At 42.8% G+C, this 15,288-nt stretch overlaps 1 protein-coding gene across 1 annotated transcript in view; it reads left to right on the forward strand.

Moving 5' to 3' along the window:
* Positions 1 to 434: 434 nt before the first annotated feature.
* LOC128322240 (cytochrome b5) overlaps positions 435 to 15,288 on the forward strand; it is a 30,295-nt gene continuing 15,441 nt past the window's right edge. Inside the window, exon 1 of the mRNA XM_053243151.1 lies at positions 435 to 765. Coding sequence (XP_053099126.1) covers positions 604 to 765 — 162 coding nt within the window. The 5' untranslated portion in view covers positions 435 to 603. The remainder of the gene's footprint in view (positions 766 to 15,288) is intronic.

The following is a 15,288-nucleotide window of genomic DNA, read 5'->3' on the forward strand; positions in this document are numbered from 1 at the left end:
CCCACAATAGACCCACACAACAAGGATGGTTGTATTTCCAAATTGCCATTAAAAACGAATTATCTTTAATTTTTAAGGTTGCCTCGAGAGGATGTTGCTGCAGCAGTCTAAATAGCCCTCCAAATGGAAGGTGGTGGCAATGGGGGCCGCTGCATCACTAAGACCGAGCGAGCGGTCTCTTGTTTATGTGGCGTGTCATGTGACTTATTTACGTCAGCGTGGAGGTTAGGCTGGTGTTTTTCTCCTCCTTTCCCCTAATAGCTATGGAAGTAGAACGGAAGCCGAACAAGTTGCTTCTCTACTTCTTGGAATCTGAAGAAACGAACAAACAAGCCAGCTCTCGCCCAGGCCTGCCCCGGCGTTCCACCCAGCCAATGAGAATCCGGCCAGAGCAAAGTTCCCCGCCCTTTTTCTGAGGAGAGGATGGTGCGTTCTGATAGGCGGGGGGGGGGGAGCTTCGGCTAACCGTCCAATCAGCGCTTGCGCGAGAGGCTAGAGACCTTCTGGGTCAAAGGGGCAAGTTCCGAGATTCCCCGCTTCGTGGTCTAAGGTCTGGTTTGGAGTTGAGCAGCTGGGCAAGGAGAAGGCGAGAGCGAAGCGGCGATGTCGAAGCCCAGCAGCGACGGTGACAAGAAAGAGTGCGGGAAAGAGCCGTGGCGGGGTCGCTACTACACTCTCGAGGAGATCCAGAAGCAGAATCACAGCCAGAGTACTTGGATCATCCTGCACCATCGCGTGTATGACCTCACCAAGTTTCTGGAGGAGGCGAGTATACGGGCTGGGAAGGGATCTGCCTGGCGCCACCGCCGCAACTTCCGCTGCAAGGGATTTAAATCTCTTGGAAGTGCTAAAAGGGGGCTGCAAGATACTAGTTAGTTCTGGAGTTCCCCAGGAGTGTGGCTGCCCTGGAAAATCCAGTTGCACGCGTTGGCAACATGCAAGTACCAGGGCTTCCCACTAGAACGTTGCAAGATGTGTGCGCGGCCAGGAACGTGGATTTCTGAGGGGTTGGGCTGGGTTAGGAGTAAGGAGGTACTCCCCTAAAGCAGTGATGTTCAAGCTTTTTACCACGCTTGAGGGGGGTGGCTTTCTGTGTGTCTTAAAATGAAGAAGTTATTCCGCAAAGTACATAGCTGCTCCTCTGTATGCATGCACATCCAATAGCGAATAGCCTTTAAAAAAAAAAAAACTTTTGAAAAGCTCTCTGAAATGTGGCAATGGTTGGCTTCCAGTTAAGGGCAATACTAAAATCTCTGTGTATTCTTGCAGAGTGGCACTCCAGTCATGTGCTGCCGCCACCATGGAATTATATCTTCCTTGAGTCTTTGGAATAGAAATCAAAGTCCATGATCAATAAACAAATGCAACCACAAAGTATACTGAAACCTTAAATGACCAGTTTAAAAGACAACAACACTAGCACATTTGGCATTAACTTACTGCTAAATTAGTAGATTAATAGCAATTACCATATTGGGGACTAATTAATGAAAACATTTTTTTTTTTTTGGTCTTGTACTTGAAATGTACATTTATCTTTAGAAGACTACCTCCAGCCTCATAGGCAGGGTGCCACTGAATACTAGTTGCAGGGAAGTAACAGCCAGAGAGAGGGCATCTCCTCAGCTCTTGCCTGTGGGTTTCCCAGTGGCACCTGGTGGGCCACTGTGTGAAACAGGACACTGGACTAAATGGGCCTTGGGCCTGATCCAGCAGGGCTGTTCTTACGTTTCTTAAGACTTGCACTTCAGCATTTGTGTTAAGTGGTATTGGTTTTTATGACTGTTGAATAAAAGCAGTTTGGATATGGAAGTATTATTTACTGCTGCAATAAAATGGTTGCACTTTGTGCCACTTGTGAACTAGAGATACAGTGCTGATCTAAAGATGCTTTTTAAAAACACATTTACATTGCACTTAGCCACTTTATAATTCTTTGCAAAACATTAGAAATATTTCAGCTTGAAAATAAAGAGTTATGGGATCAGAGAAAAGCATAGTTGGCTAGTGAACCACAAGATTTGTCATTTGTTGAAAATTACTTATTAACCTAAGGGAAAACCTGTGCTTTAGGTCAAACTGCCTCATCCAGTCTACCACTCACTGGATTGGGTGGTGGTGTCCTAATGTCAGCACAAGGCCCTATTGCACCAACTTGGGCTGGAATGAAATCTTGCTGCTGGTAACATTTCCCATCTCTTCTTCCACAGTACAAACAGCAAAGGGCTCATGTTCTGGGAAGGGAGTAGATTTGTCAGAACATCTGCAACAGTGCAATCCTGCACCTCTTCTTATAGTGAAAAGGGTTTGAGTGGATGAAACTTTGTACCTCTACCCCATCACATTGTCCTCCTGTAGTTAAAAGGAATTCTTAGACGATTCAGTGTTTGTAGCTCTGAAAGTTGGAGTAGGCTTAGCGAGGCTTGGAATCTTTAGGGCTTCTAACTTCTGGAAGTGTAGTTGCTGAGAGTTATGCCTATAATTAGTTCACTGTATCACTTAGACACCAGTTTCTACCAATAAGAAATCGGTATATGACACTTAACAGGCACTGGCTAATTTCTGCACTTGCTCTGTAATTGCATGTCTAGGTTTGATACTGCATGAAAACCGTTGACAGCTCTAATAGGCCCATGCATCTGAATTGTGCAGAAATGCCTTCACTTCATTTAATCTGCTTCCTAGAAAGATCTGGGAGTGAGGATAATAGTAGCTGGGAAAGCACATTGATAGCATGTCCTGTCCTATCTTGGGCAGACTTGGAAACTGCATTGTGACTTCAAGAAAATGTATCCTTTGTTTAAGAATACACTTCCAATGCCTGTTGGTACAAATATGAAGTTAAAATCAGTAAAGTTTGCCACAGATAAATATGGTTGCATTCCCTAAGATATTATGCATAGATTTCGATGTTTTTAACATAAGGAAATTTAACGCTTTAGCAAATGAAAGTAAACTGAATTTCCAGTTCAAATAACTTTCAAATAGTGTGAATGGTCTGTGTTGCAATCCTGGAGCTCCTGTTTCAGTAGAACATTACCATTTCAGGAATAGAATACTTTAGTTTAAAGTAGCACAGACTTGTTTTCTCAGCCTTTCACCTACCAGGTTGCAGTAGTAGAATCTCTTCTGATAGATAAAAGGAATTTAATGGGTGGGGAACAGAAGAGGTCTTTTTCTGTGCTTGATTGGAAACTGATGATGGTGTGTATGCCGAAATGTTTTTAATTGTACTAACTTTTCATAAAATTGTACCAACCTTTTTGTGAAATAAAGGGTCTTTGTGAAGAGTGTTAGTATGCACATTGTATCGCCAACTTATCAGCTTCTATAAAACCAATAAACCATTGGCTTATTGTTGACTCAGTACTTGCTTATGAAAGTTTGCACAGCTCTTGCTTCCTACTCAGGGGCCCAATCTCTGCAATGTAGGTTTTGCATTGATCTAATTTTGCTTTGGTATTCTTCTGCTGCATGATGGATTGAAATATGTGGTTTAGAATTCTTGTAGAGGAAAGAGCCTGATTCCCCCCCCCCCAATTAAAATGTTGAACTTTTCTGTAGTTCCCCGGAGAAGCTTATTTGTGTTGTCAAAAATGCAACATTTTTAATGTGGTTTCATTTCTTTCCAAAATTTGGAAGTTCTTCCTTTAAAAATGGTCAATGTGCACATGATTTTAAAGTCAAATAAAATGAGATATAGTATAAAAACATATATGAAAACTGAACTAGCTAGCCATGAAAAAATCAAGTTTACCACATATAAAAAGCTTGTGAGATCTAAACATATTTTCTAGGCCTGATATCAGCCTGATAAACCTGTTTGATAATTGTGATGACAGCAGTTGCTGAAACAGAGGCAACTTGCAATACTATCCAGCTCCGACGCTAATTCCGTCTACAGTGAGCTCCCATTTGACCACAGCAGGTCACTCAGAGGGACTGTACAAGGAAGGGCTGGTTTGACCAGGAATGCAGGCTTAAGAGACAAGTCTTGCAACAACTCCAGACCAGAGTTAGGGTGGAAAGATCTGTACCTTCGATTCAATCATTAATACAGTTCCGCTTTCAATACAAGCAGTTTTTGAAAGTTAAGAAACTTACTCTCGTGTTATAAAGATCAATGGGTCTCTGTAGAATCCAGGAAAATGATAGGAAGTTCTGGGAACTGGTAGCAACTGGTATTCAGTCTAATTCCATCTCAGATGCACATATCCCAACTGAGTCCTGGTTTCAGTACTTCTTGGCCATCTATGATAGCACTCAGAATGAGACAAGTTATGAATACAGTACCAAATTCCTGAATCTGGCCCCCTTCCAGAGTAGCTTGCAATCTCGGCACCAGAGTGCAAGCAGTTGATTGTTGCCTTGACCCTGGGGAAAGCCCCTGGAGAGAACATGGTGCCTCCTGAGGCACATTAAATTGAATGTCCACTGGTAGACTTCCATTTTAGTGAGGCTTTTCTCCAGAATTGATAACAACACCTGTGCGGTCCCATCTCACACCCGCCCCCCCCCAGTTTTATTTATGCAATATACAAAAAGGCGGAAGCCTTCTAATTACTGTCTAATCAACCTCCTGGATGTATTTCCCCAAATTACACATTCAACACCTTTTAAACAAGTTGGAGGATTGGGCAGATATTGGACAAAATTGTTTCACCCAGAGCAGACAGGCTTCTGTAGGGGTCACAGCACAATAGATCACTGCATCACTTTGAAGGCCTTGATCCAGAAATATGCTAACACTCCTTAAAACACCTTTATGTTGTGTTTATTGACCTTTCATCAGCTTTTGACTCTGTTGGTGGATTGTGGGAAAAGCTTAAGAGGACTGACATTGACAGACAACTGCTCAGGTTACTGATTGAACTGCACTCTAATCTCACGGCCAGAATGAGAGTAGGCTGACAAAGATAGCTATCCAATCCCATTTTATTAAACAAGGAGTCAAACGGGTGTCTATTTGCTTCCTTTTTATTTAATTTTTCTATCAGTGATATAGTACAGGCCATGGAATCTGAGAAATTTTTCTCCTCCTCACTTAATGGGCACAAAGTCTCGATCTTGATGTATGCTGATTATATGGCACTTATATCTTGTGTGGAGATCAGGCTTAGAAGAATGCTGATCAGATTGGCCAATTATTGCAAGGAAAGGTTGAGGATCAACTATGATATAACAAAAGTGGTAGTTTCTGGCAGGGTGGATTTGATTTAAATCAAACTGATTTAAATCACGATTTAAATCACGATTTAAATCACTAGCAGGGTGGATAAAAATCAAAAAAATCCGATTTAAATCAAAAAAATCGGATTTTTTTGATTTAAATCGGATTTTTTTGATTTTTATCCACCCTGCTAGTGATTTAAATCGTGATTTAAATCGTGATTTAAATCGTGATTTAAATCAGTTTGATTTAAATCAAATCCACCCTGGTTCTGGTACCAGTAGAATCAAACACAGATGGACAACTAACACACGGCAAATAGAGCAATGCCTCTCCTTTTAAATATTTGGATGTCTCCTTTCAGAAATCTTTATCTTGGTCAGTCCATCTTAATGTAGCCCTATTAACTGCACAACATACAGTGGGAATCATTTTAAAATTCTTCTCCAGGAGGAGTCAATTAATCACTCCTGAACTTAAAATATTTCAGGGCAAAGTAATTCTGCAGCTTTTGTATGGGGCAGAGACTTGGGGGTAGAATGTGAAAGTGAGTGAGACATTAGAAATAGTCCCAAATAATTTCCTGGGGGAAATTCTGGGCCTTCTCCTGGGCAGCCCTGCTGTGCATCTAAGAATGGAGGCAGGGCTGCTCTCAATCTGTGTTAGAATCCATCTGATACTGCTAAAACATCTTAAGAAATGTTGACAACCTTCTGAAAGACCATCTAGTTCAATCATGCTATTGGCACCACCACCACTACCACCACCAAGAGGGAAATCAGTGAGCAGATATATTATCCCATATTCTGCAAATATACTCCCTGCCTTCACTAGAGGAACTTAAGTCCTGGCTGGGGGGGGGGGGAATCTGCGATTGACTCCTTGAGCAGGACACCAACTGAGTCACTGGTTTGGTCGAAAATTCCAAGTTCTCCCTATGGTATCAAGATATCACTTGAATATCACTTCAAGAAAACAGATCCATTTTGCAGTACCTACTCAACCTCACCAACACATCACTAAGGAATGCATTTACCAGTTTACATTCTCAAACCATGCCCTTGGTATATCTTAAGGGAAGATTTCACAAATTTCCCATGGAACAGCACCTCTGTCCCTTTGACCAGGGGCAAGTGGAGGACATTAAACGTTACATCCTACACTGCCCCTTTTTATGGAACAATAAGAGAAAAAAACACTTTGTCAGGTCACACACAGAATGTGTTTTTTGCTGGCATATATGCTTCCTTATTTATGTTATCAAGTGGCCATTTTTGCTTTATTGCCTTTTAAAATTCGGAAGAGAACTGTTTCTGCTAGCCCTGCTACACATCTGGCTGTGTTGTAGTTTCAGTACTAGCTCTCTTATTTAAGTTGTACCCATCAGAGTTGTAACTACAGTTAACGTCGTATCTCTTTTTATTTTCACGCATGTTAAGTTATGTTTTTTACTGTCTTAATATGTCTTATCTGTTTTTCTTTAAGTATGTTGTAGTTTTTTGACTTTTGTTATGCTTTAATTTGTGTATTATGACCTGTACTACAACAGTAAACTTATTTCCTTAATTGTGGTGTCACCACTTAAGGATCCGTATTCTAGGCAGCTGCAGGTGTAACTTTGCAAATGGGGAGCACCTCGAGCAATATCTGCCCAGCTGATCTTGGGAGCAGGAAGATATATAGGGATCGTGTTCCCTATGAGAAGCAAGGCCTAAGCTTTTCTGTTGCATGTGCTGGGTAGACATGATTGCTCCTAAGCGTCCTCCGACCTGCTGCTAAATTAACCCCTTGGTATACAGCAGCGGGGAAGCAACCTGCCTAGAGAGCAGGAGGCTGTTGGTTTGAATCCCTGCTAGTGTGTTTCCCAGAAGATGGGAAGGATTACACCACAGGGTGTGTTTGAATATCTATGCTCGGTCAATGTGCAAAGAAAGTAAGTAGTTCTTTTCTGCCCGCACTGCTTCTGCAAGCTAATGTCCAGTGTAGTTTTTGAGAGGATAGTACATGCTCTTCCCTTGAATGAGATTTTGGATCCATCAGTTACCCATTAAGATGTTTTTAATGAGGGTTTTTTTTTTTTGGCAGATGAAATCTCTTGTGTGCAAGCTGAACTGGACTCTGCAGTTACTGCAGAGTCTGCTGTGGAGGTGTCCAGTAGCTCCTCTTGTATAGTTAAATTGGCTCAGTTTTATCCTCGGGAGTTTGTAAATCATGAGGATTTACAAGCTGGTTGGGACACTTCACCTTACCACCTGTCCCCTTGATCCTTGCCTGACGTGGCTTTAAACAATCTAGCAGGGAGGTTATTGGAGAGGGTCTTGTTAAAATAATGCCTTTCTGAGGGAGGGCAGGATGCTTCCTTGTCTCAAGGAGGCATTTATTAGATACTGTTGAAGAAACCTGTATTGACTCTCTCAGAGTTTGGCAATTATAAGCCTGTCTCCAAACTCTCATGGTTAGACAAGGTGATTGAGAGGGTGGTGGTGTTTCAGCTCCAGGCATACTTCGAAGAAGCAGATTATCTGGACCCATTTCAAACCAGCTATGGGCTTGAGATGGCCTTGGTCAGCCTGTTGGATGATCTCTGATTAGGAATCAATGGAGGAGTGGGACTCTGTTGGTCCTTTTAGATCTCTTGGTGGCATTGACCATGGTATCCTAGAGCCCCTGAAGGGGTTGGGAGTGGGTCTAGCAGTGAGCTCATTGGAGAGGGCCTTGCTAAGATCATTAATTCTTCTCTGAAGGAGGGCAAGATGCCCCCTTGTCTCAAGGAGGCAATTATTAGACACTGTTAAAGAAACCTGCATTGGATCCCTGAGAATTGGGCAATTATAGGCCTGTCTCCAACCGCCCAAGGTTGGGCAAGGTGATTGTGAGGGTTGTGGCATCTCAGCTCCAGGCTGTCTTGGAGGAAGCGGATTATCTGGACCCATTTCAAATCGGCTTTTGAGCAGACTATGGAGTTGAGACGACTTTGGTCAGCCTATTGGCTGATCTCCAATTAGGAATTGACAGGGGGAGTATGACTCTGTTGATCATTTTGGATATCTCAGCAGCTTTTGATACCATTGACCATGGTATCCTTCTGGGATGCCTGAAGGGGTTGTTAGTGGGAGGCTCAGCTTTGCAGTGGTTCCGCTCCTACCTCTCGGATAGATTCCAGATGGTGTCACTTGGAGACTGTTGCTCTTCAAAACAAGAACTCTGGCATGGAGTCCCACAAGGCTCCATACTGTCTCCAGTGCCTTTCTACATGAAACTACATGAAACTTCTACATGAAACTGCTGGGAGATATCATCAGGGGATTTGGTGCAGGGTGTTATCAGTATGTTGATGACACCCAAATCTATTTCCCCATGTCAGCTTCATCAGGAAATAGCCTAACTTCCCTAAATGCCTGCCCGGAGGTGGTAATGGGCTGGATGAGGGAGAACAAACTGAAGCTGAATCCAAGCAAGATGGAGATACTCATTGTGGGAGGTTGGAACTTAGGAAGTGGCTTAGATCTGCCTGTTCTGGAAGGGGTTGCACCCCCCGGAAAGACCAGGTATGCAGTCTGGGAGTATTTCTGTACCCAAACCTTTCCCTGGTTTCTCAGACATTCTGTACCAGTTGCTACATTCTGTACCAGTTGTAGTTTCCGAACTACATACAAAGGCTGTCCCCATAGAGTGCATTACAGTAATCAAGCCTAGAGGTTACCAACAGATATGCCACTGTTTTAAGGTCATTTACCTCTAGAAATGGATGTATCTGGTGTATCAACCAAAACAGATAAAAAGTGCTCCTGGCCACTGTCTTGACCTGAGAAACCAGGGAGAGTTTTTGATCCAGAAGTGCTCCCAGACTACGTACCTGATCTGTAACCTGATCTCGTACCTGATCTCAGGACAGGGACTGTAACCCTGTCCTGAGGAGACAGATCTAAACCATCTCGGGTTCCGACCCCTACAGACAGCACTTTGGTCTTATTTGGATTCAACTTCAGTTTGTTATCCTTCATCCAGCCCATTATCTCCTCCAGGTAATAATCTAGGAAAGTTATGCCATTTCCTGATGAAATTGGTATGGAAAAATAGATCTGGGTGTCATCAGCATATTGATAACACCCTGCACCAGATCTCCTTCTAATCTCTCCCAGTGGTTTCATGTAGATGTTAAAAAGCATTGGAGACAGTATGGAGCATTGTGGAACTCCACACTTTAGCTTGCGCTTTGCAGAATAACAGTCTCCAAGTGACACCATCTGGAATCTGCCAGAGAGGTAGGAATGGAACCACTGTAGAACAGTGCCGTTCAATCCCCCCTCCTTCCAAACGACCCGGCAGTATACCTTGGTTGGTTAAAGCATATGCTGGTAACATCCAGACCTGACTGCTGCAATACGTTCTACCTTGGGATGCATTTGTATGTTGTCCAGAAATTGCTGCAGGTACAAAATGCAGCAACCAGTTGGTCTCTGGGGTTACCTGAGAGATCACATTACATCCATTTAAAAAGAACTACACTGGCTGCCAATACGTTTTTGGGCGAAATACAAAGTGGTGGTGGTTACCTATAAGGCTCTTAACAGCTTGGGTCTAAGGTATTTAAGAGAACACTGCCTTCTTCATGAACCCCACCACCTAGTAAGATCATCAGGGGAGGTCTAGTTGTGGTTGCCACCGGCTCAGTGGCAAATCATAACCGGGCTTTTTCCAGGGTTGCCCCGGGACCTATTCCTAATGAAACAGACCCTCTCCTTCTTGGGCTGTTTTTAAGAAGGATCTGAAAACATAACTGTTTAGTCAGGCTTTTAGATTATAGTTTTAATTTTTAGAGTTTTAATCTGTATTTTAAATTTTAAATTGTGGGGTGTGTGTGTGTGTTTGATTGTGAACATATGGGGCGGTATAAAAATGTGCTAAATAATAAATACATATAGTCTTTAATCCATGCATTCTTTTTTGTGGATCCACACGACTCTCCTAAACTTGGGCAAGCAGTAAAGTGTGGCTGTACCTAGAGCTCTTGTGTTAACTAGAGCTGTCTGTGGTGAACATCTGCTTTTTGACAAAGTCTCACTGTAGCCTGGATTGCATATGTGGACTAGGGGAGCAGTTTCAAAAGAAAGCAGTTGAGTAGGGATTTGGTTTACATGGCTCCATAGCTTCTTTCCAGGTAGTCTGTGTGCTCACTAAAGGGATGGAAGTTGCATTTGTTTACAGTATGTGTTGTACGCTACACAGAACAGAGTGAAGAAATGGCCTTGTAGCATGAATCAGAATAACCTTGGTAGCTTTAACTAGTCATTCACATTCAAACTGTATTCCTAGGTTTCCCCAGAAGCTTTATCAGAGGGTTTTCAGTGAGAGTCATTTGTGGGAAGTAATCTGCTTCAAAAACAGCAGATTGCCCTGTACCTTGTAGCTGCAGGTAAGTGTCAGGGTTGTTATTGGAAGCACTTGGTTTGTGTGAGGCAACTACTAGGTCTGTTCAGCCTGGCTGACAAGTATGTCAAACCAGAATAGGGACAAACAAAACTGAGCATTATGGGAAAGCCCTATAGTCTTCAGCTTAACCATCTTAGAATAAAGTGCAGAAGATTTTGTGTAGACTTAATTTGATTAGCCTTTGCTGGCATGAGTCAGATTTCACTGTGTACCGAGGGCTACAAGGACAAAGAAACAAACTGGCAAGTTCTGGTAAGAACTAATCTGCCTAATTTGCTTTCACTATAATTTTAATTGATAACTACCATCCCCACAAGTTAGTCTACTTCAGCCTCAAATGTTCACGTGTCTACCATCTTAAATGGGGTGGATGACATCACATTGTTGAGGTGTCCCTATATGTAATTTACTACAACTACACCAAATTAGGTTCAAATTGGTTAGACGGTCCACAAGTTAGCCCAGCTGCACCTCAAACATTCACATTCATCTTGAATTGGGGTGGATGACATCACAACCTATGCCATTGGGGCATCCTTATGAATCCCTACAGCTTTAGCAAACTTGGTTGAAATCGGTTAGGTGGTTTTCAAGTTAGCCCACTTGCTTCTCAAACGTTTCCATATCTGCCATATTGAATTGGTGTGGGTATGTTATGTGTATAACACGCCTAAAGGGGAGAGATGTGTTTCAGCTGAGAACTGCCTCTTGCCCAACAAACACCTATGGTCCTAAGCTATGCTAGGCCAAGGATAGTCCAGACAAGTAAAAAAATGAAGAGGGACTCTTTTCTCCCCTAATCTTATATTGCAAAAAGGAAAAACAGCATTAATTCTTGGTCATTGATGTCAAGGCATACTTAAGTAGAGGTTTTCAATTGCAAGGATAGTAGCAAGAACAAAAAGACAAAATCAAAAGAAAATACAAAAACAAGCTCCAAAATACAAAGTACTTTCTCTCTCTCTTCCGGAGGGTCTTACTTAAAAGAACAGTTTGCAGATTGGTATTTCCATCCCAGATGTCTCCAAGCCGCAGATCTTTCTCTTCTGCCCCAACACTCTGTTTTAGGCCTTAGTTACCAGTATTTCACTCTCATTTTCCCTCCTCACAATTTAAAAGAAAAAAGTCAAGTGCTGATTATCTCATTGCCCTGACTGGGAGGAAAAAAGTCAAGGTCATGCACAAAGTGCACAACAGCTGCTTTCCTCAGAAAAAAAACAAGACTGTGCAAAAATGGCTTTTCTTGGATCACAATGGCTCTGCTCAGGCCCCCCACCCCCGTCCATGTTAGATCAAACACCCACCAAAAATTGACCACTATCCATAACATCATCACAACCTATGCCGTTGAGGTGTCCTCAGTTGTACCCAATTTGGTTAATATTGGTCCAAGCATTGTGAAGTTGATTGGGGACATTGCCAGGTGAACACATGGACAATGCCAGGTGATCTCATAAGCTTACTTAAGGAAAGTAAGTAAGGATACTTAAGGATAGTAGGCTAAACAAAGTTTTGAATCTAACCTTGACTCAGCTCTGTTTCCAGTGCTACCTGGTACACACAGTTCCCTTGCAAGGCAGAGAGCAGAAGTAAAGAGAAAAGGCTCAGATCTTGTCTGATCAAAGTGGCTAAATGGACAATTCTAAACGCTTTAGATTGGAGCTGTCTGATAGTTTCACATAGGTTATAACAATCTCAGGCTTACCACAGTGTGTGCTCTGCAAGGAGCTACAGCCAATCCTGACTTGGTGAGAAGAGTACCTCACTGATACGCATGTTTGTAAATATGTGTTACATTCACATCTTACACACAAGTGTATACGTCAAAGCATCTTTGCTATACTTAAGATGTTTTGCTTGAACTGGCCTTCAGCCTCTTATTTATTCGTCTGTGTTAGATAAGCCCCAGTGGCTTACTGCGATTCTCTCTTCTGCGTACATTTTAAAACCAGTAGAGTTGTGATATCTGGCCTCTCTGTGGCAGGGCAGTAACTGGTGGTGGTATTTTGCCATGTGCTTTCTCAACCTGGTCTCCAGTGAAAAGGTGGCTCATGCTTGAAACAACCATTCATTATATGAAGAGAAATACCCTTATCTCTCCAACTCTATAAGTGAATGCTTTGGATTTGAAAGTTGGTTGTATACGTGCATGTTTTGAAAGGGAAAATACTATCAAGCTGCATCCTGGTCCGATATGTGTTCTGAGTTTAGATTATGACATTGAAACATTATACAGGAGAGCCTCGTTACCTGCAGGGTTCTGTTCCTTTTCTACTGCCACGAATAATAGAACCACAAGTAATGAGTCATTATTGCTATGGGGAAAGTGGGGTTAGGTTCCGAAGTGGAGGGAAAATGCGAAAAAAGGCAAAAACAAAAAACCCCAAACCCACCTTACTGTGGCATGTTCCATGGGGTCTGTATGTGGCCAGGAATCTCCCTATCTAGCCAGGAATGCCCTGAAATGCCCCCCAAAACTATGAAAGATAATGAAAAAAGTTTTTAAAAGTCCATGTTTGTAAGGAAAGGAACCACAAAATTGCTCCAGACAAAATGGCTACTTGAAGTGACTGCCACAGTCACTTCTGGCCCTCTAGGACCACGGATACGTGGGATTTAACCCTTTCGTATCTGCCAAGACTGAAAATGGGTGTCAGTGAGACACCCCGCAGATAGGCAGAACTGAGAATAACGAGGTTTTCCTGTATTTTCAAAAATTACTGTATGCAAGTGTAGCTGGCTTTTTATAACTTCACTACTTTTTCCATAAAATTATGTAGCAAAGCATATTTCCCAACATACTGAATAAGAGTTATATGTGGGCACTTCCATGCATGTAGGGCCAGTGATGTCTTTCAAAAATGTTGCTGAAGTTGTGAGACTCTTGGGCATATTTTCAGGAGACAGGGATAGTTATTTTCAGGAGGCACAGATGGCTGCAGAGGGAAGGTGGAATGGTTGAAAATTGCCCCTTGCCCTGTGTATGTGTGGAAGAAGTCTCTGCACTCAACTTGACTCACTCTGTTGGGCATGTAATAGTTTTGTCAGTCTTGAATTACTGGCAGGGGCGGTGGGAGGCAGAGGTCTGCACCATTTTGTACATGTATATGGTTCTGTGTTCAATTCCTGTTGCTTCAAACGAAAGAATCTTACGTAGCAAGATTGGCTTTGAGATCCTCTGACAGTCAAATTTGACATCACATGGACCCTTGTTATATGTTTCTGTCTTTACTTGGGGCCTGAACCAAATAAAACCTAGTTGGCTGCATTTTTATTTGTTTGCTTATTTAAAATATTTCTATACGGCCCAAAATTTACGTCTCTGGGTGGTTCACAATTAAAATAATCTAAAGCATCAAATCAGTTATCAATTAAAATGATTTAAAACATTTAAAACTCAGTATTTTTTAAAACTATAAATCTAATTAAAATCCTGGGTGAATAAATGTGTCTTCAGTGCCTTTTTAAAAGTTGCCAGCGATGGGAAGGCTCTTATTTCAACAGGGAGCACATTCCAAAGTCCAGGGGCAGCAACGGAGAAGGCCCATTCGCGGGTAGCCGCCAGACGAGTTGGCGACAACCGCAGATGAACCTCTCCAGGTTATCTTAACAGGCGGTGGGGCTCATGGCGAAGATGTTTTCTTAAGTACCCAGGGCCTAAGCTGTTTAGGGCTTTATAGATAATAACCAGCACCTTGTATTTTGCCTGGAAACATATCGGCAGCCAGTGTAGTTCTTTTAACACAGGAGTAATATGGTTTCTCCTAGATTACCCAGAGACCAACCTGGCTGCCGCGTTCTGAACCAACTGTAGCTTCTAGACTATATACAAAGGCAGCCCCACATAAAGCACATTGCAGTAATCCAGTCCTGAGGTTACTAGCATATGTACCACCGTTTTGAGGTTGTTCATCTCAAGAAACCGATGCAGCTGGTGTATCAGCTGAAGCCAATAAAAAGCACCTCTGGCCACTGCCTCAACCTGGGTCACCAGGGAGAGGTTTGGATCCAGAAGAACCCCCAGACTGCGTACCTGTTCCTTCCGGTGGAGCATGACCCCATCCAGAACCAGTAGATCAAAATCATCTCCCAAGTTCTGACCCCGCACAATAAGTACCTCTGTCTTATCTGGATTCAGCCTCAGTTTGTTATCCCTCATCCAGCCCATTATGCCTCCAGGCAGGCATTTAGGGACGTTATGCCTTCTCCTGATGATGTTGACATGGAGAAATAGATTTGGGTGTCATCAGCATACTGATAACACCCTGCACCAGATCTCCTGATGATCTCTCCCAGCGGTTTCATGTAGATGTTAAACATCAGAGACAATACGGAGCCCTGAGGGACATCCTGCAAAGGTTCAGATTTTGAAGAACAACAGTCTCTAAGAGACACCATCTGGAATCTGCCTGTGGGGTAGGAGTAGAACCTCTGCAAAGCAGTGCCTCCCACCCCCAATCCCTTCAGTCATTCCAGAAGGATACTATGGTCAATAGTACTGAAAGCTGCTGAGAGATCCAAAAGGACCAACAGAGTCACACGCTCTCTGTCAATTCCCAATTGAAGATCATCCATCAGGCTGACCAAGGCAGTCTCCACCCCATAGCCCGCCCGAGAGCCAATTTTAAATGGGTCTAGAAAGATGATCAGTTTCCTCTAAGACCGCCTGGAACTAGGAGGCCACC

This window comes from Hemicordylus capensis, chromosome 4, assembly GCF_027244095.1.
Source record: "Hemicordylus capensis ecotype Gifberg chromosome 4, rHemCap1.1.pri, whole genome shotgun sequence".
In the NCBI taxonomy this organism is placed as follows: Eukaryota; Metazoa; Chordata; class Lepidosauria; order Squamata; family Cordylidae; genus Hemicordylus; species Hemicordylus capensis.